General features: G+C 58.8%; 3 protein-coding genes across 6 annotated transcripts; 2 read left to right on the plus strand and 1 right to left on the minus strand.

Annotated features, from left to right (window-relative positions):
* Positions 1-10,860: 10,860 nt before the first annotated feature.
* JUNB (JunB proto-oncogene, AP-1 transcription factor subunit) lies at positions 10,861-12,695 on the plus strand. The gene has a single exon (XM_026490987.4). It carries the CDS (start codon positions 11,150-11,152, stop codon positions 12,191-12,193), a length of 1,044 nt encoding a protein of 347 aa, XP_026346772.1. The 5' UTR covers positions 10,861-11,149; the 3' UTR covers positions 12,194-12,695.
* Positions 12,696-14,806: 2,111 nt separating this feature from the next.
* PRDX2 (peroxiredoxin 2) lies at positions 14,807-18,080 on the minus strand. Its single transcript, XM_026490992.4, has 6 exons — positions 17,959-18,080; positions 17,380-17,491; positions 17,138-17,291; positions 16,414-16,536; positions 16,116-16,246; positions 14,807-15,121 (listed from the first exon to the last, which is right to left on the minus strand). Exons 2-6 carry the CDS (start codon positions 17,480-17,482, stop codon positions 15,036-15,038), a joined length of 597 nt encoding a protein of 198 aa, XP_026346777.1. The 5' UTR covers positions 17,483-17,491; positions 17,959-18,080; the 3' UTR covers positions 14,807-15,035.
* Positions 18,081-18,136: 56 nt separating this feature from the next.
* On the plus strand, positions 18,137-25,510 carry LOC113249507 (ribonuclease H2 subunit A). Of its 4 annotated transcripts, XM_026490990.4 has the most exons (10): positions 18,137-18,452; positions 19,540-19,794; positions 20,497-20,991; positions 21,181-21,252; positions 21,367-21,493; positions 21,597-21,684; positions 23,736-23,873; positions 23,973-24,060; positions 25,039-25,162; positions 25,297-25,510. In XM_026490990.4, the coding sequence occupies exons 1-10, from the start codon at positions 18,302-18,304 to the stop codon at positions 25,430-25,432; spliced, it is 1,674 nt and encodes a 557-aa protein (XP_026346775.1). In that variant the 5' UTR covers positions 18,137-18,301; the 3' UTR covers positions 25,433-25,510. The 4 variants fall into 4 exon arrangements, 3 of the variants coding, with proteins under 3 accessions (XP_026346775.1, XP_044236892.1, XP_044236896.1); XR_006408651.3 differs by lacking the exons at positions 20,497-20,991; positions 21,597-21,684; positions 23,736-23,873; ... (1 more) ...; positions 25,039-25,162; positions 25,297-25,510 and having other exon boundaries at positions 18,152-18,452; positions 19,589-19,794; positions 21,367-21,384; XM_044380957.3 differs by lacking the exons at positions 21,181-21,252; positions 21,367-21,493; positions 21,597-21,684; ... (2 more) ...; positions 25,039-25,162; positions 25,297-25,510 and having other exon boundaries at positions 18,152-18,452; positions 19,589-19,794; positions 20,567-20,665.
* Positions 25,511-25,772: the final 262 nt, after the last annotated feature.

The following is a 25,772-nucleotide window of genomic DNA, read 5'->3' on the forward strand; positions in this document are numbered from 1 at the left end:
ACCCCACCCTCAACCCCGAGCCCCTGAAGTCCTCCAGCCTCAGATCCCAGGATCAGGCCGCCCTAGTCCCCAGGACCCACCAGGGGGCGCGCAGACTACAGGAGCGCAGCCTGCGGGGAAGCAATGTGCCCTTTCAGAGAGACCCTGCCCGGGCGGTGGAGGGGGCTCAAAGGAAAGTGATAACAATAGTAGTTAATAAAATTGCAGTCGCCATTTATTGAGTGTCTAGAGTATGCAGTTCCTGCGCTAAGGGATTTGAATTATATAGGCGTTTGAAATCTCCCCAAGACCTAGGGGGCAGGGGCTGTTTTAATTCCCGGTCGCAGGAAAGGAAACAGAGGCTCTAGTTGGCTTTGGGTGAAGGGGTAAAGCCCCGGCCCGCACCCTTTGGCGCCAGAATACCTCAGCAGCTCCTCTCCCACGAGGCGGGCAAGGTAATGAGCAGTAAATTAGAGGTTATTAGCTGTACCTGGAGGGAGGGGCGGGCTCTGCTTTGGGGGAGGGTCTAGGTCTGAGGGGAGGGGCGCTGCTCTCTCCAACCCTAAGTCTGGCTCTGGCGACCCTGCCCTGAAGCGGGTTTAGCAAGATGAGAGCAGCCCCCACGCCGCATCGCAGGAGCAGTCATTCTACCATCAGAAACCCAGTTACAGCCCACTCAGACGCGCAGCCGCACGCACGCTGGGGCCTCCCGGCCTCGTCTACACCCCCACACCCTCTTCCCGCGTTGTTCTCGGCCTCCAACCCTGGGAGCGGGCTGAGAGGGAGGAGGAGGGAAGAGGACAAGGGCCGGCAGTGCCGGCTTCCGGACTGGGCTGCCTTCCGGCGGGCGTGGGAACAACTGCCGCTGGCTCCCCCTTCCCGCACCCACCGGAGGACAGGGCGCTGCCAATAGGGGGAAATGGGGCCACCCTACCCCCAGGTAAAAGTGGAAGATGGGCCGGGAACCACGGTTGTTACAAGCAGGGGGTACTGGGAATATTTGTGGGAGGACCTGTTTGCCCACTGTTGGGGGACATGCTGTGACCGCCACATATTTGGGGTGGGATCCCCAATATTTGCAAAAACTGCAGGGATCTTGATGTGTAGGAAGAATCTGGGAATCCAAATAATTGGGGCATGGACTTAAATTGTTCTAATGTGATATTATGGGCTTTCTAGATTAGATGTTCAGTGACCTGAGTCCCCAGATTTAAAGAAAGGTCTGGGTGCCCTCAGTTTGGGAGAGGAGCCATAACCCTCCATTTGGGGCGGCAGGGATTCTTATGTTTGTGGGGAAAGGAAGCTTCGATGTTGGCAGGGAAGAGCGGCAATCTCTATTATGGGATGCAGGGAGCCCGACTGTTGGGGACGATCCGGGTATCTTCAAAGAAAGGGTTCACAAGCCCTCATTTTGGGGCAGGAACTCTGTATTTTGGGGAAAGATGCAAACCTCCATTTTTGGTGGAGGGAGCCCCAAAGTTTGGGGGATGCCCCTGAGGCCTCCATTAGTAGGGACAGAGAGTGTGGGTGGGCTCCAGCAGCCCCCAGCTGGTTTGGAGACCCCACCCCCTCCTGCCTGTTTCCAGGAACAGCTGGGCCCAGCCTGGGTTGTACTGCTGGGAAGCTGGTGACTCAGCCCCTCCCTGCGGCCACAGCTGGACCCCGGCCCGTCCCCTCCGGCCTTCACATCTGGGCAGAGACCCAGTCATGAAGGCCAGGATGGGGATCCTGGGTGCACACAATTGGAGGATGATGCCCTTTCCCCAGGGCTGACCACAGCTACAGGGTGGACACCATGCTCGGTACCAGAAGGGACTCTGGCAGGCCTTTTGCACTAAAGACACTGACATCCCGCCGGGAACTCCCATCCTGTCCTCCTCCGTGTGTGTGTGTGTGTGTGTGTGTGTGTGTGTGTGTGTGTGTGTGAGAGAGAGAGAGAGAGAGAGAGAGAGAGTCCATGTAAAGTGTGCTCTCATTTATGTAGATGTGAGATGGTGGATCTGTGATTGTGCACAGGCATTCCGTCTGCATCCACCTGTGTCTTGGGGCCCTAGGAATTTATGCAACAGACTGTGTGTGATTTGGTGGTGGGGGTGCTGATGGGGACTGGGGCACAATGCTTCTCTTTACGCAACCTTGCTGTGTGTCTACATCCCTGTGTCATTTTTTATATGAGAAGTGTGTGACAATCAGTACCTCAATGTGGCTTTAGGTTCTGTTTTTGTGTGACCATGTCTTTTCTCTCCATGTGGCTTTCTATGATAGCATGACCCTGACATGTGTGTCCTTGATTTGTCCACATCCCCATGACAATCGGAGTGTCCCTGTGTGTGCCCTTGTGGGTTTGTCCGTGACTCTAACTTGTGCACCCTATTTGTGATGACCGTGTGACGGCATGACTGTCGTTTCTGTCCCCACCATGTGTCTCTGTGCCTTTACGATCTCTATGTGAGAGGCATGGCTGTGTTGGAACTGGAGTCCTGGTGTCTGAGACTTTGTATCTGTGTCTTACTTTGTCTTGATGATGACGGTGTGGCCTTACGGAGTACCTATACATACCGCCTATCTGTGTATGGAGATGGCCCTGTCTGTCTCCATACACAAATAACAGGTGTGCGTGTGTAACCATCTGGGTCTCTGTGTGTGTCTGTGTGTCGGTGTGACCCTGTCCGTGTCTGCTGCGGGGCTGGCTGGACTAGTGAAGGTTTGAGCCGATGTATGGCAGGTGTATCCTGTGTCCCTGTAATACTGTGGGTCATCGGAGAGCTTGTGACCTTGTGTATGGGGGGGCGTGTCAAAGTCACACAGGACACCATGCTCAGCGGAGGCGGAGATGTGCGCAGTGGGCACCAAACGCCGCACGTCCCGCTGCTCTACGCTCGGAGGGGCCCCTCCCCGCGCTGCGGGGGCGCGTGCGTCGTGCGTGACGTGAGACACGACGGGGGTCGCTGCATGCGTGGAGCCCGACGCGGTCGTGCGTGCGAGCGCGGGGGGGATGGGCTAGCTGCGTGCGCGTGTGCGTGGGCGGCCGCGGGGGTTGGGCGCGCGGGGGCATAGCCCCGCCCCCTCCCCAGGCTTTGGGCGCGGGTGAAACCCGGGAGGGGGCCGCCGTTAACCCCTTCCTGCCCGACCTGAAACTTGTGGCCCCTTGACGGAGCGCGCGGGGGCTTCCCCGGCGCGCGGGGGCCGTCCCTGCCGAGAGAGGAACTCCCCCCTCCTTGGAGCTGAGAGACCACCCAGTTACCATGGGAACCGGAGCTGCCCGCGCGGCCTGACGCGTGCTTCCCCCCTCCCCCCTTCTTCCTTCAGCTCTGTAGCCCATCGGCAGTGCGCTTCCCGCTCCGGGTCTCTGGGGAAGGGGGTTGGGGTCAGCGAGACTGGAGCATGCGTGACTCAGGCCAGCGCGGGGGTCCCTTGGCCGCAGCCGACCTTGCTCCCCCTTCTCCACCCCCGTGACTCACCCTTCGCGGCTTTCCCCGAGTGTGAGTCAGGCCCCTGGGGAGGGGGCTGCGGACTCTGAGACCCCCTCCAGGCAGTGGGGGCTGAGAACCAAGTTCTAGGGACCTTCCGCTCCGGGGGGACGGGCGTCCCTTTCAGGGGCTGACGGTGTCTTCCCTTAGCCAGCCCTCGCCAAGGTCGGTGTTGGTGTTTCCTCCCACCCCAGAATTGGCAGGGCCTCCCCCCACAGCCCAGGCCTCCGGGAACCCAGCTCCCACCCCTCCCCCCCAGCCCACAGGAAGTTTTGGCAGAGCCCATCGTGGCGATGAAACGGTTAAAGCCGTTTTCTTATTCATTTCAAACAGGGGCCCCTTTTGACTCAGAACAAGCCGGGCGCCCCCTTGAGCCAGGCCTCATGGGGGCCTGGGTTTACACTCCACCCTACATGTACCATTTTTAGAGAAGTGAAGGAAAGCGGTTGGTGAGCTGGCTGGGGGTCTTGGGTAGCATTCAGAGCTGGGTTCAAATCCTGCCTCTGCCATCATTGCTGTTTCTGTCTCAGTTTACCCATCTGAAAATGGGGGATAATTATACCCGGCCCATTGTGTTGTTGTAGGAATTAGGTGAATAATAGAGGGGACGCTTAGCATCCTGAGCTGAGCACAGCAATAGGAGGCCAGGCAGGCAGAAGGACCCAGGTTCCTCCTGTCTCTCAGGCCTGGGTGTCAAGATCCCCAGCAGAAGCCAGTCCTTGCAGGGCGGGCCGTGCCCCACCCAGGCACTCTGAGGCCATGGGGTTCATCCCGTCCACCCCCTGCCCCAGGCGGGCACCCAGGAAGTGAGAGGCGGGGCAGGAATGAGGCGGAACCTGTTGGGCCCGTTGCCTCCCCACCTCCCACCCTCATTCCGGGGCCCTGACAGGCTACCCCCCCACACACGCTGCAGCCCCACCCCCGCTGCCCTGGACGCCTGGGTCCTGACCCAGGGGTGGCCAGAGGGAGGGGATGTCGGCGGAGACAGCGTCTGGGGAACATCCTGTGGACTGCTGGCTGGACAGACTGGAGGGTCAGCCCCTCCCCGGGCAGGGCAGAAATCGGCTGGGGGCAGAGTAAACATGACCCAGGGTGGCCAGACTTGGGGGAGGGGGAGGCAAGGAATATACACACAGAGTCACCCCAAAAGAGAGCCAGTCCAGACACACAAACTCCTGTCACGTTGGCCACAGAGAGACTGCCAACCAGGGACACACCGACAGGGTCAGACACACATCTGGGCAAGCTGACCCAGCAGCAGCTGTCACATACAGGGCAGTGACAGGGCAGACTCAGGAGCAAGACGGAAACGCTGCCAAATGTATGAAGACATTGGCAGGTCAGAAGCATAGGGTGCGTGTGATACAGATAAGTCAACTGGGCACACAGGCAAGATGGACACACTGACAAACAGGCACAGAAAGACATTCAGGTGACAAGCACACAGCCCAGCAGATACAGTGCCACGCTCACTCACACTGAGACAAATACGACGGGCCAGAGACACACAGGCAGGAGAGCAACCTAGGGAACTGGGTGTCAGACATGGGCAGACGACACAACCCATGTTGATAGACTCAGAGAGTAGGGACAGTTGCTTTCAGCATAGGTACATCTGCTGCATGGGAGATGTTCAGACACACACGCACGCACATGCTGTCAGATCCTGACACGAGAGAAAGGACCACATGTGCGTGTGCACACACACTCGCGCGCACACACCCCAACAAGACCTGGTAGTCTTCAGCAAGGTATTCAGAGGCAAGAGAGGCCAACCTAAACCTATAGAGAGGTGGATGAAGAGGTCACAGACACACTGTGACAGAGAACCCCAGCCTCCCACACACATCGCACGCACACACACACTCCCGAGGCGCCAAGGGACACCGAGATGCAGCCTCACAGATACACAATACCTCAGCACCACCACACACAACTCAGACCCACCTACAGGCTAGACAGATGCAAGCAGACAAACGGACATATTTACAGACATGGTCTGGCCAGACAGTCACACCCAGCCCAGAGAGGCATGAACAAGCCATAGTCGGACATTCATAAACACGTTGGCACAGAGACACCCTGACAGAATCTGTCGACTAGCACACGTGTGCGCGCGCACACACACACACACAGAGCCACAGAGCTCACATAGACGTACAGACCAGCCACAGACCTCACACACACACACACCAGCCACAGAGCTCACATAGACCTACAGACCAGCCGCAGACCTCACACACACACACACACACACAGAGAGCCACAGAGCTCACATAGACGTACAGACCAGCCACAGACCTCACACACACACACACACACACACACACACCAGCCACAGAGCTCACATAGACGTACAGACCAGCCACAGACCACACACACACACACACACACACACACACCAGCCACAGAGCTCACATAGACGTACAGACCAGCCACAGACCAGCCACACACACACACACACACAGAGAGCCACAGAGCTCACATAGACGTACAGACCAGCCACACACACACACACACACACACACACACACAGAGCTCACATAGACGTACAGACCAGCCACACACACACACACACACACAGCCACAGAGCTCACATAGACGTACAGACCAGCCACAGACCTCACACACACACAGACCTCACACAGGCAAGCTGTGGACCTCACACACACAAACACACATACACACCAAGCACGAATAGTTTGGCCATATGCACTCCAAAACAACAAATGCGTATGGGTCAGCCACATGCAACCTGTTGCACAGACCACGCACACACACTCACCCACCTCCCGCCTCCAAAGCAGACAGGCCCTACACACCCCTGCTGGGCTGAGCCAACACACAGACACATGCACTGAGGAAACAGGCCTCACACACACTCTCACACGCCCTGACAGGCCAGCCTCACGCAAACCCACAGCCGACAGACACACACGCACTCCTGGACCATGCTGAGGTGCTGTGGGGCTCTGTGCTTCCCAGTCTGTTTCTGCGGGCTCCCCCCCCCATCCTGGTGCTTCCTCTCTCCAAACATCCCCCCCACTTCCCTCCCTGCTGTTTGTCACTTCCCCTAGGAGGCCCAGCTCATCAGCCTCAGTCCTTGGTGGGGTGTGGGCTTATTTTTTCACCACATCCCCTGTAAAGGGGGCACCCAGGATGTCAGCCATGTTTAGGCCCCCCAAGACCTCTGCAGCAGGGGTGGGGGCAGAAGTAGCTTTGTGGGAAACTCCCCTCATGCCCAGCTGAGTCAGCCTGAGGAGACAAGACTCTTCTTCCTGCTTCCAAGAAAACCCAGAAGCTTCCTCTCCAGGAGAGGGGGTGAGGGACCCCCAAACCACAGAGGTGGGGGAGGGAGGTGGCTGGCAGGCCAGGGGTTCCTGGGGGAGGGCCTCTGTGATTCTCAGCCTCTTCCTGCCCAGCTGTCTGTCCACACCCAGGGGCAGGGACGCCGGAGGCTGGGTGCTATGACTTGTGGGTTCTTGCCCTGGCCTGCCCACTGGCTGACTCACGGGCAGCCCCCAGCCCAGTTTCCTGGTGAGGGCCTGGTCGGTCAGTGGAGCTGGGGCAAGGGGGTCACCAGGCTATTTATAAGAAGGAGAAGTCCCTCAAAGCCAAAAGCCCCAGAGAGACCTGTGGGTGGGGGTGGGTGAACTTCCTCCTTATTCCACTCCCCAGGCCCCAGGCCCCTGGGCGTTGGAGAAGTCTGGGCACAGACTCCTCAGCCAGATGCTGATCTGAAGCCCAGGGGCTGGGCAGTACCCAGCTGCCAGTTTGGGCACCCAGGCTGGGTGGGGGAGGGGGCTAGCCTTACACCCTCCTCACAGCCGGCCTTGGCGCCAGCGGGGCGGCGTGAGGGGGTGGTGCCCAGGCCACAAGGGTGAGACTGGCAGGGGCCTGGAACCGGCTGTACCAGCTCGGCTGGGCCCCCGCCCTCCTTTGGCGGCCCAATCCCCACCCCCTGCTCAAACACCCATGGAGAGGACACGGAGCAACCCGAGCCCACTTCAATATGCTAGCCTGCTCCCACCCCCACCCCCTCCCCTCTGCCCTGTGCCCAGCTCCATTTCTCTGCAGATTAAAAGGAAACCCTTCAGGAAAGGGCCCACAGAGCTTGATATACACTTGGTACAGCATAAATGCCTCTCTGGTTGTGAAAATCCACAAGACAGTGGCTAATACTCTGGAGCCAGACCGCTCAGGTTATAATATTCTGACTTCAGTACTAGTAGCTATGGGGTATCAGGCAAGTTCCTTACCTTCCTGTGTCTCAGTTTTCTTGTCTGTTAAATAGGGATACAAATAGCATGCATCTCTTTGGGTTGTTGGAGGCAGGCAATGAGTTACTCTCTCTAAACCGCTTAGAAGGGTGCCTGGCCCATGGTAAGAGCCATATAAGTGTTAGCTATTAAAATAATAATTATTATTTCTCAGTCTGTCTGCCTATCTTAAGTGTCTCTGAGTCTCACTGTTAGTCTGCATGACGCTAACCCTGCCCCCGGTTTGTCTCTCTGGGCATGTCTCCCTGCCCTGACCCCCGCCCCCACACATCCACTTTTCCTTGCTCCATCTTTGTCCTCCATCTCGACCCTCTCTGGGCCAGCCTCACCTCCGTCCAGGACTCCCCTGCCAATGCCCAACCTCAGCACCGGCCAGGGCTGATTCACTGTGGCCTCCTGGCCTGCGGGACCTGCAGGTTGGCTTCCCAAGATGCTGCCCTTGGGCCAGACTTGCCCAGCCCCCCAACGCTGCCCGCTGCGCCCCCGCAGGGCCCGGCCAGATGTCAGCTGCAGTTATTAGCATGGGCGGGAGACACAGGCCTGGCAGCGCGCCCGCCAGACTCAGCGGCCAGCCGCTGGAATCTCCCTTGAGCCTGGGGTGGGGTTAGGGGAGCAGTTCAAGCAAGAGGAGGAGGGGAGGGAGCACCCAGGGGTCACAAGGACCCTCCAAAGATGGGGATACCCCCAGCTTCTCATGGGACCTTCCTCCCTAACTTCACTGCTCTGCTGGACTTCCCCCTGCCCCCACATAGCTCAGTTTCTTTTTTGCCTCTTTCATTTTCCTTCTCTCCCTCACACTTAAGTGTGCTCTCTGCCTGCCCTACAAAGGCAGGCTAGCCCCTGTCTCTCAGCCTCTCTCTACCCTAAAGAAACTTCCATCCTCCCAGAAGATAGAGGCCTCCCTCTCTCAGAGAAAGACTGATCTTTCACCTGTTGTTCTAGTGGCTCACATTCTGCCTGGAAGTCCCACTTAGGTCTAACTTGGAGCCTCACCATCTAAACCTCCATATAGTGCTCGGATAGGGGCACTGAGTTCCCTCAGATTCTCGCCCCTTGGATCTTCTGGTTTCCCCTGACTGGATGAAGGAGACACCCTGGAGAGGGAAGGGACCCCCTTTTTAGGTATTCTGGATGGTTGACGGACCCCTAGACTCAAACAGGAGTAGGGCCCCTCGCCCACTGGTGTGAGGGAAGGGGCACTCCAGCCCCCAGGGATGTGGGGGAAGAGGCCCAGACCTCCTGCTGTAAAGGAAGGGTACCCCACCCGAGGAAGGAGGCAGTCGTGCCAGCCCGCCCCGGCGCCGGGGGCGCCTGAGGCACTGGCCCGCCCCTCCGCGCCCTGTCGGGCCGGGGGCGAAGTCCGACCCAGGCCCGCGGGCAGGCGGGGACCTGCCAGGCTGGGTCGGGCCGGGCCCGGCAGGACGCAGCCCCAGAGCAGCTGGGTGGGGCCCAGCTAGGCGGCCGTGGGGGCCTCGGGGGCGGCGGCGGGGCTGGTCGGGACTAGCCGTCCGGGGGCCCGGGCGCGCCCTGGGACCTGGCAGATACCCGGGCTCCCGGGTCCTGGCTCACGGCCCCGGGACGGCGCTGGCCCCACCCCTTCCTGTGTCCTTATATGGGCGCGGGAGAGAGCCACCCGGGGCCGCCCCGCCCCCAGTTCTGCCCGCGGACTCCGGCCTGTTGCTATGGCGACCAGGCCCGCTCCCCGTGCGTCCCCCTCTGTCGGGCTAATGGAATCGTCCCCGGAATGCCGGCCTCCGCGATTGCCTGCGGGTGCCGCGGGCTGAACCATTGCTGGGGGAGGGGTACAGTGACTGGGGGCCTATGCAGCTGGGCGTGTTCTGCGCACCCTGGCCTCCGCCGGGGTCGCACGTCCACGTTCCTCTTCCGAGGCGCAGAACCCGACAGGACCCAGGGCGGGGCGCAGGGTCCCGTAGGATCCGAGTGACGGAGGCAGGGCCGGGCTCCTTCCCCGGGGGCTGTTGCCACACTTCCTGCCGCTGCGCTCTTTCCCCAGCCTGTTTCTAAGGAAGGAGTGGGGTTGGGCGACCGCGCCCCGGCCGTCGGGGTAGGTTCAGGCACCAGGAGTCGACGCGGTGTCGGTCTAGACCCGGGTCACTGGGGGAGGGCTTTGAGATGGGAGCAAAGTATACAGGCGTCTAGAAGTAACCCACAAGACGGGGTGCCAATCATGGAAGATCCAGTAGTCCAAATCCCTGGGATCCTTAAAACCCCTCCTCTCAAAGTCTCTACTGGAGACCCTGTGTCATCATCTCAGCTCTGAAGGTGTGTCCCGACTCTTTTAACTCTTCTTCATCAGGGCTTTGCAGATGACCCTAGTGATGCCCAACCTCTAACAGTGTCCCCATCTTCTCGCCCCCCATATGTCCCCTGAGTCAGTATACCTGGAACACTCACTTTCTGCATATCTAGATTCCCCCCAAATCCTTCCCCTTATGGAGGCTCTCCGTCTCTCTCACGGACTTAAGGACCCCTACTCATTTTTCGTGTAATGGATCCTCCGTCCCCTCCCTTTACCCTTTTGATTTTTTCCCCTCCTCACTTTTCCTGGGTTTAGTCCCTCCAGTAAAATTAAAGTCCTTTAACCCCTCTGTACTCAGGACCCCCACACAATTACTGAATCAGGTATTTCCTTACCCCTCCCTCATTTACCCTGGTTAACGCTCTTGTCTCACCTCTGTGGGATCTCCCAGTGTATAATCAACCCTCCAACCCCTCTCGGATACTCCGATTCCCCCAAGCCTTTTCATGTACACCCTGGAGACCTCCCCACCGCCCCACATACACACACACTTGCTTTGTATCAGTTCCTCGTATCCAGGGGAATCATCGCCTTCCCTGGAGTCCCTCCCCGTGTGTCTCGGACCAGCACCCCCTTCTTCGCGCACCCCGGGGTCCTCTGAGCCCCTCCCCCAGCAGCCGCGCCGAGCCACCCAGCCCGTGGCCGCTGTTTACAAGGACACGCGCTTCCTGACAGTGACGCGAGCCGCCTCCTCCCCTTCCCCACGCTGGAGGAGGGGGGCGCGGGGGCCCGGCTCGCGCGACGGCCAATCGGAGCGCACTTCCGTAGCTGACAATAGCCGTATAAAGGCGTGTGGCTCAGGCTGAGCCGCCGGGACCTTGAGCGCGGCCAGGCCAGCTTCGGAGTCAGCGGGGAGCGGGGAGCAGGGGGAAGCGACACCAGGAAAGCGAGCGCGCCGGACAGGGGCAGAAGGGCTCGAGAAGCCGCACGGAGCCTCCGCGCACAGCCTCCGGCTGGCTTCTCCCTGCCGGTGCCAGCTCCTGGGAACGCGCGTCCAGCTACCCAGTCCAGCCACCGTCGCGGACAGGGCGCCTCTCGCCGCAGCGAGGCCCGGGGCGGCCCCGCAGGGACCCCCCCCCCAGACCGCCTGGGCCGCCCGGATGTGCACTAAAATGGAACAGCCCTTCTACCACGACGACTCATACGCAGCAGCGGGATACGGCCGGGCTCCGGGCGGCCTTTCTCTTCACGACTACAAACTCCTGAAACCCAGCCTGGCGCTCAACCTGGCCGATCCCTACCGAAGTCTCAAAGCACCTGGGGCGCGGGGCCCGGGACCAGAGGGCAGCGGTGGCAGCAGCTACTTTTCCAGCCAGGGTTCCGACACAGGCGCGTCGCTCAAGCTTGCCTCATCGGAGCTGGAGCGCCTGATCGTCCCCAACAGCAACGGAGTGATCACGACGACACCCACGCCCCCGGGACAGTACTTTTACCCCCGCGGGGGAGGCAGCGGCGGAGGTGCGGGGGGCGCCGGGGGCGGCGTCACCGAGGAGCAGGAGGGCTTCGCCGACGGCTTTGTCAAAGCCCTGGACGACCTGCACAAGATGAACCACGTGACGCCCCCCAACGTGTCCCTGGGCGCCAGCTCGGGGCCCCCGGCTGGGCCCGGGGGCGTCTACGCCGGCCCGGAGCCTCCTCCAGTTTACACCAACCTCAGCAGCTATTCCCCAGCCTCTGCGCCCTCTGGAGGCGCCGGGGCCGCCGTCGGGACTGGGAGCTCGTACCCGACGGCCACCATCAGCTACCTCCCACACGCGCCACCCTTTGCTGGTGGCCACCCGGCGCAACTGGGCCTGGGCCGAGGAGCCTCCACCTTCAAGGAGGAACCGCAGACCGTGCCTGAGGCGCGCAGCCGCGACGCCACGCCACCGGTGTCCCCCATCAATATGGAAGATCAGGAGCGCATCAAAGTGGAGCGCAAGCGGCTGCGGAACCGGCTGGCGGCCACCAAGTGCCGGAAGCGGAAGCTGGAGCGCATCGCGCGCCTGGAGGACAAGGTGAAGACACTCAAGGCCGAGAACGCGGGGCTGTCGAGCACTGCTGGGCTCCTACGGGAGCAGGTGGCCCAGCTCAAACAGAAGGTCATGACCCACGTCAGCAACGGCTGCCAGCTGCTGCTCGGGGTCAAGGGACACGCCTTCTGAGCGCCCCCCGTACGGACATTCCCCCCAGTCAGGACGACTGGGCGCACGCCTCCCAAGGGGCGAGGGGGCAGGCGGTGGGCACCGGCCTCCGGGGCACCGCAAACCACACTGGACTCCTGCCCGCCCGCTCTGCGCTCAGTCCTTCCACCTCGACGTTTACAAGCCCCCCTTCCACGTTTTTTTTTTTTTGTATGTTTTTTTTTTTTCTGCTGGAAACAGACTCGATTCATATTGAATATAATATATTTGTGTATTTAACAGGGAGGGGAGGAGGGGGCGATCGCGGCGGAGCTGGCCCCGCCGCCCGGTACTCAAGCCCGCGGGGACACTGGGGAAGGGACCCCCGCCCCCTACCCTCCCCCCTCTGCATCGTACTGTGGATAAGAAACACGCACTTGGTCTCTAAAGAGTTTATTTTAAGATGTGTTTGTGTGTGTGTGTGTGTGTTTGTTGTTCCGACTTTTTATTGAATCTATTTAAGTAAAAAAAAATGGTTCTTTATTAATTTCTGTTGTCTTTTTTTCCAAGCCGGGCGGGAGGAGGGAGGAAAATAGTGGGCTGCCCCCACCCTACTCCTGTTTGTGACTCTGCTCCAGTATCTGTGTCCTCATCGCCAGCTCTGCCTAAGCATCTTGCAGCCCTAGTCCGGGCGTCCAACCCCTCTCTTGTCCCCTGATCCCTGGGGGGTGGAAGGTCCAGGGCGGGGACGCTGCCCAGCAGCCCATCACCAGGGGGCAGGATGCCTGGGGCGAGGCGCGCAGTGCGCGGGCGCAGCCCCGCCCAGCCGCGCGCGCTGGGGCTTTCCCCGCTGATGCAGCGGAAGCGCTGCCCCTACATGGGCCGATTCTGTCCAGTGACGCGACGGCGGTCTCCGGGCAGATTCCGGGAATCCCCTCCCCCGCTCTGCCGGGCAGGGCTGCGGCGCCGGGAAGGGGGCCGGGATTTTCCCAGGCAGGCGGCTGCCCGGGCCCGGAAAACCCCAGGCCTGGGTCCAGAGCGTCCGCGGTGAGAGGGCCATGCTCCTGGGTCTCGGAGCCAACCCAGAGCCTGCCCCATCGGGTTGGCGTCCCAGACCCGTCGCGCCCACGCGCGCTCCGTCTGACCTGACCCCGGCGGGGGGTTGCTGCAGCCTTAGTTGCTGCCGCGGTACCCTCCACCGCCGCCAGGAAGGGCGGCGCCCGCCTGCCAATTTCCCCTCCCGGGTGCCAGGTTGGGAGCAGGGCGACTGCCAGGTCTGGTCCTGCCAGGGCGGCTGCTTGGGCGCCGTCACCGCCCTCTCGCGGGACGCCCCCCCCACCCCCGCCGCAGCTGGGGCTGGTGGGGGGGCGGCTGGTGCGCCCGGAGCGGGTCTAGCTGGCTTCGGAGCTGGAAGCCCCCAGAACGGCAGAGAAAAACACAGGCTGAGAAACAGCAGGGGTGGGGTGGGCAGAACAGAGGATTCATTAATTCATTTATGAAATGCTGAGCAACCTAGCCCTGGAGACACTGCCTGGACCATGGCAGACAGACAATAAACAAACATGATTCGGAGATGGTGGTAAGTGCTAGCAAGAGAAAAAAAAAACAGGTCAAAGTGGTAGTGATGAGGCAGGGGAGGTGAGCTGCTTTGGGTAATGGATTGGAAACGTGGACCTTTAATGATGCGACTTTTCAGATTTAAAGCCAGGCTCTGAGAAAACAACGTTCTGGGCAAAAGGAAACAGTGCATGCAAAGTTCCTGTGGCCAGGACAAGAACAGCAAGAAACCATTGTGTGCCTGGATTCGAGTGAACCAGGAGTGGGTAGATGAGGTCAGGGAAGACCACGAAGGGCCTTGGGAAAGGAGTGTAGATAAAATGCCAAGGCCCAAATGAGTGTTTTGGAGGGTTATTAGGCTGGATAGCAATATTAATAATGGGCCTATGGATTAAATGAGCATGTCAGTCCTGTGTTAAGGAAATGGGGGCTTAGAGCGGCAAAACCACTTGCCTAAACATGCACAGCATCAAACCGCACTCCTGGGAACACTCTGGCTCCTAACACCTGCCTCCCGGCCCGACCTTCACCCTTCTACCCCAGGGGCAGGTGGGTGGCCCTTCCAACCTAGAGTGGGGCAGAGCTTGGAGCAGGGACTGTGCATGTAGCTCAAGCTCCCGCTCTTGGTTCTGCTCTTAGGACTGGGTCCCCACCCTCTTCTTCCAGCCCTAGGGACCCGTCCTAATAACCATTAACTGGGCCCCAAGCTTCACATACTGTTTTGCATTTAATGTGCATGGTGATATGAGTTATTGTCTTTATTCTCATGACTGTTGAAGAGACCCAGGGAAAATCACAGCTCTTGAATGGTATTTGAACACAGGCTGGCTGATGGCAAAGTGTGGGTGCTGCCCTGCGTGGCCAGATTTCAGGACATAGGGCATCCTGGGGCTTGCTCCCAGCCAGGGGCCAAGAGCCTACCCCATCTCCCACCCCCACCATGGAAAGCACCCTCTGGCCAAGGACAGAGAGGAAGGAGTGAGCATGAGGTAAGGCTCCCACCTTGTGGTGAAGATGGGTAACTACAGTGTCAGTTTCCCAGGGAGAAGGTGGAGGTGGCAAGGACACCAGGACAGACCACACCACACCAATGCAGACTCATGTCTGTCCTAATACTTTATTGGTCACCTCTAGGCCTGTGCCCAGCTAGATGGGTCCAGGGAGGGGCTCACCATTCACCAGCTCCCAGCTGGGAGAATGAGAAGGCCTTGGCCAAGCCCTCCAGGGTCACAAACTATGGAGTCTGGCCTTTCCTGGGTCAGCATGGGGTATCCAGGTAGAGGCGTAGGTGGAGGCCAACAGCCCAAGCTTTCCACCTGTCTGCAGTCTAGTTGTGTTTGGAGAAGTACTCCTTGCTGTCATCCACGTTAGGCTTGATTGTGTCACTGCCTGGCTTCCAGCCAGCGGGACAGACTGTGGGAAGACACAGGGATGCACACGTGAGGCTACCATCTTCAAGGTAGGGCGGTATGAGGGGATGAACAGAGGCAAAGCAAGAGCCTGAGTGGCAGAAGAAAAAGCCGAGGGCCAAGTGGTACAGCCCCAAGGCCATACAGCACATGGGGAGAAGCCCTTCAAGCCTAGGCACAGGATGTTTTTCTTTTTTACCTCCCCCACACCGTTTTTTAGAGATTTATTTTTTTATTTGAGAGAGAGAGAGAGAGCGCAGATGTGTATGAAGAGTGCAGGAGTGGGGGGGGGGGGCAGCCAGGGGAGACGAAAAGAGAATCCTCTAGCAGGTTCCCCACAGAGTGGAGGCTGACAAGGGGCCGGATCCCAGGACCCTGAGACCATGACCTGAGCCAAAACCAAGAGTCCGACGATTAAGTGACTGAGCCACCCGGGCACCCACGCCCCTCTGAAAAAGATTTATTTCTTCTTGTGGGGGGTGGGGGGTGGGGAGAGAGGCAGAGGGGGAGGGAGAGAGAGAATCTTGAGCAGACTCCTTGCTGATTGCAGAGCCCGACCTCACAACCCTAAGATCATGACCTGAGCTAAAACCAAGAGTCAGACTCTTAACTGACTGAGCCACCCTGGTGCCCCTCTTTTTGGCTCCTTTAATCCTGCTTCTCCCTCAGCCACAGACCCACTGGACATCAAGGGCCTGTGATCAGGCTGGGTCCTCCACATGAGAAGGTACTCTGATCCAGCTGATGTTATCCAAGCTTGACTTGGTACATGCCTTCCCCAATACCTTCTGCAGATCTGTTATCTCCCAGCTCCCCACCCTCATACTGGGGTACCTCCCCCACCAGACTAGAAAAGTCCTGCAGACAAGGCCCTGAACGGAATCTTCTTTGGGGCCCTCACATCCATCCCATCCAAGTGACAGAGCAGGCAGTAAACGCCTGCATGAGGGCTGAGTATGTACCCACATACGAACACAGCTGAACGTGTGTCTGCTCACCTTCCCCGTGCTCATCCGTGTACTGGAAGGCCTGAACCAACCGCAGAACTTCGTCCACAGAGCGCCCCACAGGCAAATCATTGACAGTGATCTGGCGAAGGACACCCTTGCCATCGATGATAAAGAGGCCCCTGAAGATATCAGGGCTCACGGTGAGGAGCTGGGAGTTCCCACTGCCAGGGCTGGGGGAGGGAGTATCAACTCCCTACCGGCCACAGGGCTGCGGGCAGGTTAGACATTGCCCAAGCGTTGTCCCCTCACCCTGAGGATTGGGGGCTCCCTGAGGGCCCCACAGTACCTGTAGGCAATGCCCTCATCTTTCTTCAGCACACCATAATCTTCAGACAAATTTCTGGTTACATCGGCCAGCAGGGGGATGTTCAGGGGGCCTAAGCCTCCTTCCTTCCTGGGAGTGTTGATCCTAGGGGTGGAAGAGACAGGTCTGGGACCTCAAGATGCCTGACACAGCAGGGTCCTCACCCTGGGGGCTGTGATAAAGGCTGGAGAGGGGGTGCTGGAGCTGAGAGATAAGGGGCTTTAGAGCAAGGCTCTAGGATCCCCACCCACCCCACCCTGAAGAGGGTGCAGGGACTCTTCCCCGTAGTTGGGAAGACTAAGCCAAGCCAGGTGCAGCAAAGGGTGTTCACATATGCTGGTGACCTCCCACATCTTGGGGCAGAAAGCCTGCCTCAGAGTCCCCATCCTCCTCTCCCCAGCTCTGTGTGCTGGGGCCCAGCCCTTCACTGTCTAGAACTGGAGTTTCCACCTTCTTAAAATAGTTACTGGAAGGGAGGTTGTGTTGCCCTAAGTGAGATAGCATCTCCAACTCTCTGGGCTGAGCAACTAGTTTTCAAATGCTAATTACTGCCATCATCATTAAGGACCTGGGCATCCTTAATTCTATTATTTTCAAGGTGGGGAAAGGGAGGCACAGACATTGAGCCACAGGAACACACAGCTCGGATCCCGTGGAGGCTGTAGGCTTGGCTGCTTCCTCCCTCCCCGCTGGTCCCCGCTCATACCAAGCCAGGTGGGTAAACTGAGAGTCCACAGAGACCCCCAGCACCTCACAGCCCAGCTTGCGGAAGTCCTCGGCTCGCTCGCTGAAAGCGATGATCTCCGTGGGGCAGACAAAGGTGAAGTCCAGCGGGTAGAAAAAGAGGACCAAGTATTTCCCTGCGGGAGAGAGCGGGGACAGACAAGGAGTTAGGCCTCTAATGTCTGGGCCCCACCCCCACCTGGGCCCGTTCTCGGCCGCCCTCACCTTTGTAGTCGCAAAGCTTCACCTCCTTGAAAGCGCCGTCCACCACGGCGGTGGCCTGGAAGGGCGGGGCGGGCTCTCCGATGTGCGCCTTGCCAGAGGCCATGACTGAAAGCTGAGACCCCCGGCCCGGTCAGTCTTCCCCCCGGGGAAGACCCTTTGTCCTCCCTTCCCAAGGTCACGCTGCGTGCTGGGCCTGGTTACCGAGGAAGAGAGGCAGAGGCCGCAGCACTACCCCCACCCCCTCCCGATACCCGCTCTGCGCGGCCTTGAGACTGCAGGAGACCCGCCCCCCTGACCCGCAAAAGCCGCCGGGCTGCAGCCGCCGAGGGCCCCCCGTCAGCGTGTGGGCTTGAGCGCCTTGGCGCAAGCCCACCGCTCCAAGAGGAGACCCCGCGAGCAGGGGTGGGGAGCTCGGCGATGCGGCCTGTACTGCAAGGCCAAGGCCTCGGTTTCCCCCTGCAAGGACAAAGGCGGCCACTACGGCGGGCGGAAAACAAAGGCTGCAGCGCTGATGTCTGGGCCCAGCCGGAGCTGCTCCAAGGGGGTCCTCAGAGCCCGGTGCCCTCCAGGTGTCCATACCTGCGTGGGCAAGGACGTCACGCACAGCCTAGCAGACGCGCGAACACGCGTTCTCAGCACCAAGTGCACCAAGGGCCTGGGTGCCTTTTATGCGCGGCCCGAACCATGACGCATAGGGCGGGGGGGGAGGTGGGCGGACGGAGTGGAGCGGTCGGGTCCACTGCAACCGCAGGGCGGGGGGTGGGGGAGCGAAGCAGGCGGTGGACACGCGCCTGCAAGAGGCGGGAGGGGTCGCGGAGCCGCGGGCCCCGACCACTGCCACCGCTGGTGGGGGTAGTGCGGGCACCACATACCCCGCGAGGGGCTCCTCCTCGGAGCGCGCCCGGGTCGGTTGGAGTCCGGCATGGCCGGGAGTCCAGCGGACTTACTCCTGCCGCCTCTGATTCTCCTGCTGCTGGGGACCCCTGCCCAAGTCTCCCGCGACTACCATTATTTTGGTGAGAAGAGCGGGGGCGACACCTGGGAGGAGCTGCGGCTGCAGCATCAGGAGAAAGGTAACCGCACGCTGCGGGTGTGATGGTGCAGAAAGGTGCCCCATTGCCCCGCTTCGCCAGCTGGCTGCAAACAGACCCACCTCCAGGGACTTCAAATCTCTCCCCATCTGCTCACTGGCGTGGCCCCCTTGGGCTGGTTACTTTACTCTGAGGCTCAGTTTTCTTCTCTGTAAATTGAAATAGAGACTGACTTTTAAGGTACTTACAGGGGAAGAGGTTATACATGGGTAGGCAATAAATCCCCAAGCAGACACATCCGTAAACTCGTGGATGTGTGCTAGGAAGGGTGGAGATACTGGAAGGAGGCGACGGGTAAACGTCTGAAGTCAGAGAAGGCCAGACTGACGAGGATGGGTAACCAATGCAGCCGGAATCCAGCAAAAGCTGAAAATGCAAAAATTTAGGGGGAAGAGTGTGCCAGGGAACTGGAACAGCAGGTGCCAAAGCCAAAGGGCTGGACGGAGGAGAAGAGAGAGGACAGTGCTGTTTGGCTGAGGCTTGGCAAGGCGTGAAGTGTTAGGACTTTGTGAGCTGCAGAGTTGGGATAAGACCTGTTTCCTAGGAGCATGGGGAGGAGTCCGTAAAAGAATGTTGTAAAGAGCCCCCGATAAACACTCAGAAGGTTGTAGTTGCTGGAAAAGGGGTCATAATAATTGTTTTTGTACTACATGCTAGCACATCGCCAGAGGCTTTCAGGACCTTCATTATATTATGCCAATTATGTCACTTAATTTACCACCTGGCAGCCCTGCTGGTTAGGTGGCACTATGCCTACCAAACAGGCCCATTATCACACCCCTGAAGACAGGAGTGGGCTTCAGATGGTGGCCACCAAGGGTGTTGTATCACACGCCCAACTGAACAGGCTGGCGCAGGTGGGAAGTGTCGGTTTGCAGTTCCTCTGGGTCACACACCAGATGTATGAGTTCAAAGGGTGGCTTGCTTTCTATAGGTCTCAGTTTCCCCACCTGGGAATGATAGGAAAATTAAATGAGATTATCTATGGGGGGGGGGTGCCTGGCACAGAGGCAGAGCCCAGCAAACAGGAGTTGTTGTTGTTAGTGTCTTTATCCTCCTCCCTTCCTAGAGGAGGGCATGGGGGGTAGGTTCCCCCCTACCTGGCCCTCCATCCCTAGACGTGGAGGACTCGATCCTTGGCCCGTGGGGAAAGTGGCGCTGTTTCTGCGACCTGGGCAAACAGGAGCGCAGCCGCGAGGTCCTGGGCACAGCACCGGGCCCGGTGTTCATGGACCGCGAGAATCTGGTGCAGGTGCGTCCCTGCAGGCAACAGGATTGTTCATCCTGCAAACCATCCGATTGCGACTGGAGGCCCTGAACCCGGGTGAGAGACCAGCGCAGAGGAGGCGGGGCCAGGGCGGGCTGTCAAGTGCAGGGTTGAGTCCCCAGGGTGGGCGGGGAGAGGGGAGGGCCGCGGGTGGGGGCGGGTGCGAGGAGGGCCTTTAGGGCTGAAGCTAGAAGATGGTGGGGAGGGGAGAGATGAGTCAAGAGCCATGAGCCCCCGTTGATATCCGGGGAGAAAGGAAGAAAGATGGCGAGGGGCAGGGAGGAGGAATCAGAGATGGAGGAACTGTGACCCTGAGGAAGGGGTAGGAGCCTGATGCGGTTCAGGGACCCCAGGCTGAGGATGTGAGTCCCGCTGAGACTCGAGAATTGGTGGACATGAACCCTGAACTGGGGGGAACAGCGCTGCCTGGTGGGCGCAGACTCTCAGCAGAAGTCTGTTGAGATCTGGGATCGCAGTTGGGAGGGGGTTGGTGGGGGAGGCTTAGCCTCAGTTAGAGGTTAGGAAGCAGAGTGGGGGGCGGGGCGAGGGCGGGTGAGGTACCGAGAGGGAGAGAGAGAGAGTTGGACCCCAAATCTGAAGTCCGGAGCTCAGAGGAAGTAGGAATACCTAGTCCAGAGGGCTTAGACTGGGTAGAGTGGCAGGGACAGGGAGTACAACGAGCCAGCATCCAGATGGACAGGGGCCCAGTGATGTGGACACTGGCAGTATTCTGGCAATATAATGGTATTTGACCTTCAGGGCTTCTGACTGGGCCAAGTTCTCCAGGGCCTGCGTCAGTTTCCCCTTTATTTCCCCATCCTCCTACCAGCCCCGACGGGCGGGGCGTCAGGGACTCCGGGGCGGAGCTTGGAAAGCGACCCCGCCCACCCTGTTTCCCCAAAGAAGAGCTTGGCTGTCGGCCTTGGGAACTACAATTCCCAGGAAGCCGCACGGCAGGAGCTTCGGTGGCGCCTGCGCAAGCGTCAACGGCGGCAGGAGCGTCGGGGGCGTGTCCTGGGCACCGATTGGTCGGGAGCGAGAGCCGTTTCAGGGCCCGCGGAAAACGCGGGCCTAGACCTGAGCCTGCAGACCTCGTTCTCGCTGCTGGTGGCGGCTGCAGAGGCGGCATGGATCTCAGCGAGCTGGACAGAGACAGTACGGGCCGCTGTCGCCTGAGCTCGCCTGTGCCCGCGGTGTGCCGCAAGGAGCCCTGCGTCCTGGGCGTCGATGAAGCGGGCCGGGGCCCGGTGCTGGGTGCGCTCCCGGGACTGGGGTGGGGGAGGGGGGTGATAAGGCGAATGTAGGTTGCACTGGAACGGAAACTGGGATTGTACCCTACCTGGGGAAGGGGGTGGTAGTGGCAATGGCACCGAAGAGAGCGGTGATGATGGGATAGGGATAGCGGTTTTCACGGGCTCACTGGTTGGACCCCCGCCTCTCCAGGCCCCATGGTCTACGCCATCTGTTATTGCCCCCTGTCCCGTCTGGCAGATCTGGAGGCCCTGAAAGTGGCAGGTGAGCTCGAGGGGTGAGTCTCGGGAGGGGGTTCCGGGGCGGGTGCAAACTGGAGGGGGAGAACAGGAACTGGGAGAACCAGTCGCTCCCCTTCTCTCCCAACCCTCTTCCCAGACTCAAAGACCCTATCGGAGAGCGAGCGGGACAGGCTCTTTGTGAAAATAGAGGAGGACGGGGACTTTGTGGGCTGGGCATTGGACGTGCTGTCTCCAAACCTCATCTCTACCAGCATGCTTGGGCGGTGAGGGGCCTCCGGAAGGGGCCAGGGTGGAGGGGCAGGCAGCATGGGCTGGAAGGGATCGGTGTCTGGATCGGGGTTTACTGGGTTCTGTCTCCCACTGCAGGGTCAAGTACAACCTGAATTCCCTATCCCATGATACAGCCACTGGGCTGGTGCAGTATGCCTTGGATCAGGGTGTGAAAGTTGCCCAGGTGAGCTGACTGTTGGGTTGCCCACATTTGATCGCCGCAGGATAAAAAGGGGGTATACAAGTGCAGTGGGTGATTCAGGGTCAGACATGTCTGGGTTACCTCAGGAATATATGTTGCTTCCTTTGACTTTCTACTACTTTTCCTATCCTAAATGTGTGCCCCACCCAGGACCAAGGAGGAGCCCCCAGCTCCACTCTCATTAACTTTATCTCTGTATTTTAAAGGCTCAGAGTCCAGAGCACATCCGCATCTGTCCACCTGCCCAAAGCCTCTGTCCTGGCCCTGGACACCCTTCTCTCCTGAATTCCTGCCCCCCCGCCCCCCGCCCACTTTGAGGCCCATCCGTTTCGGTCTGTTCCTCATGCAGCAGATGGTCATCTTTTGAAACACAGATCTCAACATTTAATTTTTTGATCCCAGTAAAAACTAAATCTGGGAAGTTCAGTATCAACTGGGGGAGAAAGTAAGATTAAATTACCAGAGGGAAATATAAGTTAGCATTGCATCCAGTACTCTGCGGCAAAGAACAGGCTGTTTTGAGAGAATAGCAAGGATAAATACACTTGAGATAGGGAACGTAACAAGGGAGACCTTGCTGAGGAGATGGCTGAGGTCCAGGACTGGAACGTGGTGCTGACGGTGCAGTACTGGAGCAGACAGACAAGAGCGCTGCCCCCTGGGGTTCATGGCCAAGTCAGGGGACACAGATGGTTATCTGGTAAGCAAATAATAAAGGTGATTTCTGAGGAAAACGGCAACGGACATCACCAACCTCATCTCTCTGCTCTAGCCATGAGGCCTCCCTGCTGCTGTCTAGCATACTTGGCATGGACCCACCTCAGGGCCTTTGCACTGGCCGTTCCTTCTGCCTAGAGTCCTCTTTCTGAGATCTCCACCTGACTCATTCCCTTACCTCTTTCAGGCCTTTATTCAAATGTCATCACCTCAGGGTGACCTCTTCGAATCTCTCCTACCGCTGTTTAAAATGATAACTCCTGGGGCGCCTGGGTGGCACAGCGGTTAAGCATCTGCCTTCAGCTCAGGGCGTGATCCCGGCGATCTGGGATCGAGCCCCACATCAGGCTCTTCCGCTAGGAGCCTGCTTCTTACTCTCCCACTCCCCCTGCTTGTGTTCCCTCTCTCGCTGGCTGTCTCTATCTCTGTCGAATAAATAAATAAAATCTTTAAAAAAAAATAAATAAAAAATAAAATGATAACTCCTCCCGGGGTGCCTGGCTGCCTCAGTCAGTAGATCATGGGACTCTTGATCTCAGGGTCATGAGTTCAAGCCCCGCGTTGGGCGTAGAGCTTACTTAAGAAAATACGTAGATAGGGGCGCCTGCGTGGCACAGCGGTTAAGCATCTGCCTTCGGCTCAGGGCGTGATCCCGGCGTTCTGGGATCAAGCCCCACATCAGGCTCCTCCGCTGGGAGCCTGCTTCTTCCTCTCCCACTCCCCCTGCTTGTGTTCCCTCTCTTGCTGGCTGTCTCTATCTCTGTCAAATAAATAAATAAAATCTTAAAAAAAAAAGAAAGAAAATACGTAGATAAGAAATAAAATGATAATCCCTCCCAATTCTCCCCTGTCCTTATTATTTATACTGTTTTTGTCTGTGGCCGTCACCACGGTGTCTACTCCATGAAGACAGATTTTTGTCTGGTGTGTTTACTGCCATATTCCTGGCATCTGGTGTAGCCATGGTATGCAGTAGGTGCTCAGTGAGTGTAGAATGGATTCAGCTCAATCAGGGACAGCCTCTTTTGGAGGGGACTTTATTTTTTTTTTTTTTTAAGTAATCTCTGTACCCAATGTGGGGCTCAAGTTCATGACTTCAAGATCAAGAGTCGCACGCTCTGCCAACCGTGCCAGCCAGGTGCCTCTGGAGGGGCCTTCCGAGCAGAGATGCCCAAGAAAGCCCAGCCTGGGGATGAGCTGAGAGAAGAATGTTCCAGGCACAAGAGCAGCAAGTGTAAATGCTGTGAGGCTAGATCATGTCCACAGTGGTTTTTCTGGATGTTTGTTGAACGAATACACTTCTGTCACCGCGGCAGGTATTTGTGGACACTGTGGGGCCGCCAGAGACCTACCAGGAGCGGCTGCAGGAGCGCTTTCCCGGCATCGAGGTGACAGTCAAGGCCAAGGCGGATGCCCTCTACCCTGTGGTCAGCGCTGCCAGTATCTGTGCCAAGGTTTGGCTCCTGCTGGCCACGGCCAGCTCCTAGCATCCCCCTGGGCAGGGGACAGGTGTGTCTGGGGAGGGACATCCCAAGTTTTTGTCTTGCCCACAGGTGGCCCGTGACCAGGCTGTAAAGAACTGGCACTTTGTGGAAACACTGCAGGACCTGGATGCCGATTATGGCTCCGGTTACCCCAATGGTGAGCAGACTGGAGCCACCTTGAGACAGTGGTATTGGCTATAGCACTGACAAGGCAGGCCTGAGCACGCTTCCACAGTTTTCTGCCTGGCGCTCATCGGCTCCGCAGTGGAAGAGCCTGAGGCTCAGACAGGGGCCACCACCTGCTTATGGCCAGCCTGTGGCGGAGCTGGATTCCAGCGGGCAGGCTCTCTCCTCCCTTCTCTCTCCCTCTCTCCTGCCTCTCTGGAGCCCCAGTGAGGGCCTGACACCCTTGGTGGGCACCTATCTGTTTGTTAAGGGGAACGGGGCGGGGTGAGGGGTGCCAGCTCATGGCCAGTAGCCCCAGCTTAAATCTGTTGTTTTCTTCACAGTTATGAGGCTCACTCTCCTTGTCTGTGTGGTAGGAGATTGGGTGCCCACCCCCCACCATGAGTAGATTTCAAGAGTCAGTGGCTGGGTTCAAGGAACCCTCTGGTCCTTCTAAGGCCCAGGGAGGGATGGGCAGTTGGAAGGGGAGACACAGCACGTCTGTGACTAGAATTTAGATGAGGCCAAAGTAAGGAAACCAGGTCCAGGCCAAAGACCGTTTGGGTCACATTCAGTGCTTACTGAGGGCCTGGTATGTACCCTGCGGGTCTGAGCCCTGGGGATATAGCCACGAACAAGATGAACAAGGACCTCCCTGTCCCCGCTGAGCTAGTTTTGTGGGGATGATGGCCATTATTAACACCATGGTTCACAAATGCTCATTTAATGACCATTGTCCTTGAGGGTTGAAAGGATGTCTCAGAGGCACCTGTCAGCAGGTGGAGTCGGGGAGCTGCCTGGGCAAAGGTTCTGAGGAGGGAGTGGATCCCGAACAGTGGGAGGGGCCTCTGGTCTGCCGGTGGCCTGACGTGAGGTGGCGGGACCTCAGATGCCAGGCTGAGAAACTCGGACATTGTGCCTGGGCTCAGGGGCCGTCGCCACTGCCCACCCCACCCTTCCTGTCCCTCAGATCCCAAGACAAAAGCGTGGCTGAGGAAGCACGTGGAGCCTGTGTTCGGCTTCCCCCAGTTTGTGCGGTTCAGCTGGCGCACTGCCCAGAGCATCCTGGAGAAGGAGGCAGAAGGCGTTCTGTGGTGGGTGTCCCGGAGGTGCTGTGAGGAGGGAGGGAGGGAGGCCAGGGCTCAGCCCTCCCTGGAAATCCCCGCCCCCCCCCCCCCCCCCCCCGGCCAACAGCCCAAAGTGGCCAGTGTCACCACCTCTCCCGCAGGGAGGACTCGGCGACAGGGCACCAGGAGGGCCCTGGGAGGATCATGTCCTACTTCAGCAAAGGCCCCCAAACCCACCCCCACCTCCCACACCGGTACTTCCAGGAGCGAGGCCTGGAGTCCGCCACCACTCTCTAGGAGCCGGCCTGTTCTCCCTCCACGTGCCTTCCTCCACCCTCCCCCGACTTGTGATTAAAGTTGTTTGAGGAAAGTTAAGCATTTGGTTGCACTGTGCGGTGGAAGCGGGTTGGGAGTGTGGTCTGCAGCTGGACCCAGCTACGGGCTTTTGGAACATGAACAGGATGGGTGCTGGCTGATTGGTTTTAATTTAATTTTTTTAAAGATTTATTTATTGATTTGAGAGAGTGTGTGTGCGCGCGTGGGTGCGTGGAGTGGGGGCAAGGAGAGACGGAGGGAGATGGAGAGAGAATCTCAAGCAGACTTCTGTGCTGTGCGGAGCCCGACGCAAGGCTTGATC

This window comes from Ursus arctos, unplaced genomic scaffold (genome assembly GCF_023065955.2).
Source record: "Ursus arctos isolate Adak ecotype North America unplaced genomic scaffold, UrsArc2.0 scaffold_14, whole genome shotgun sequence".
NCBI lineage: Eukaryota > Metazoa > Chordata > Mammalia > Carnivora > Ursidae > Ursus > Ursus arctos.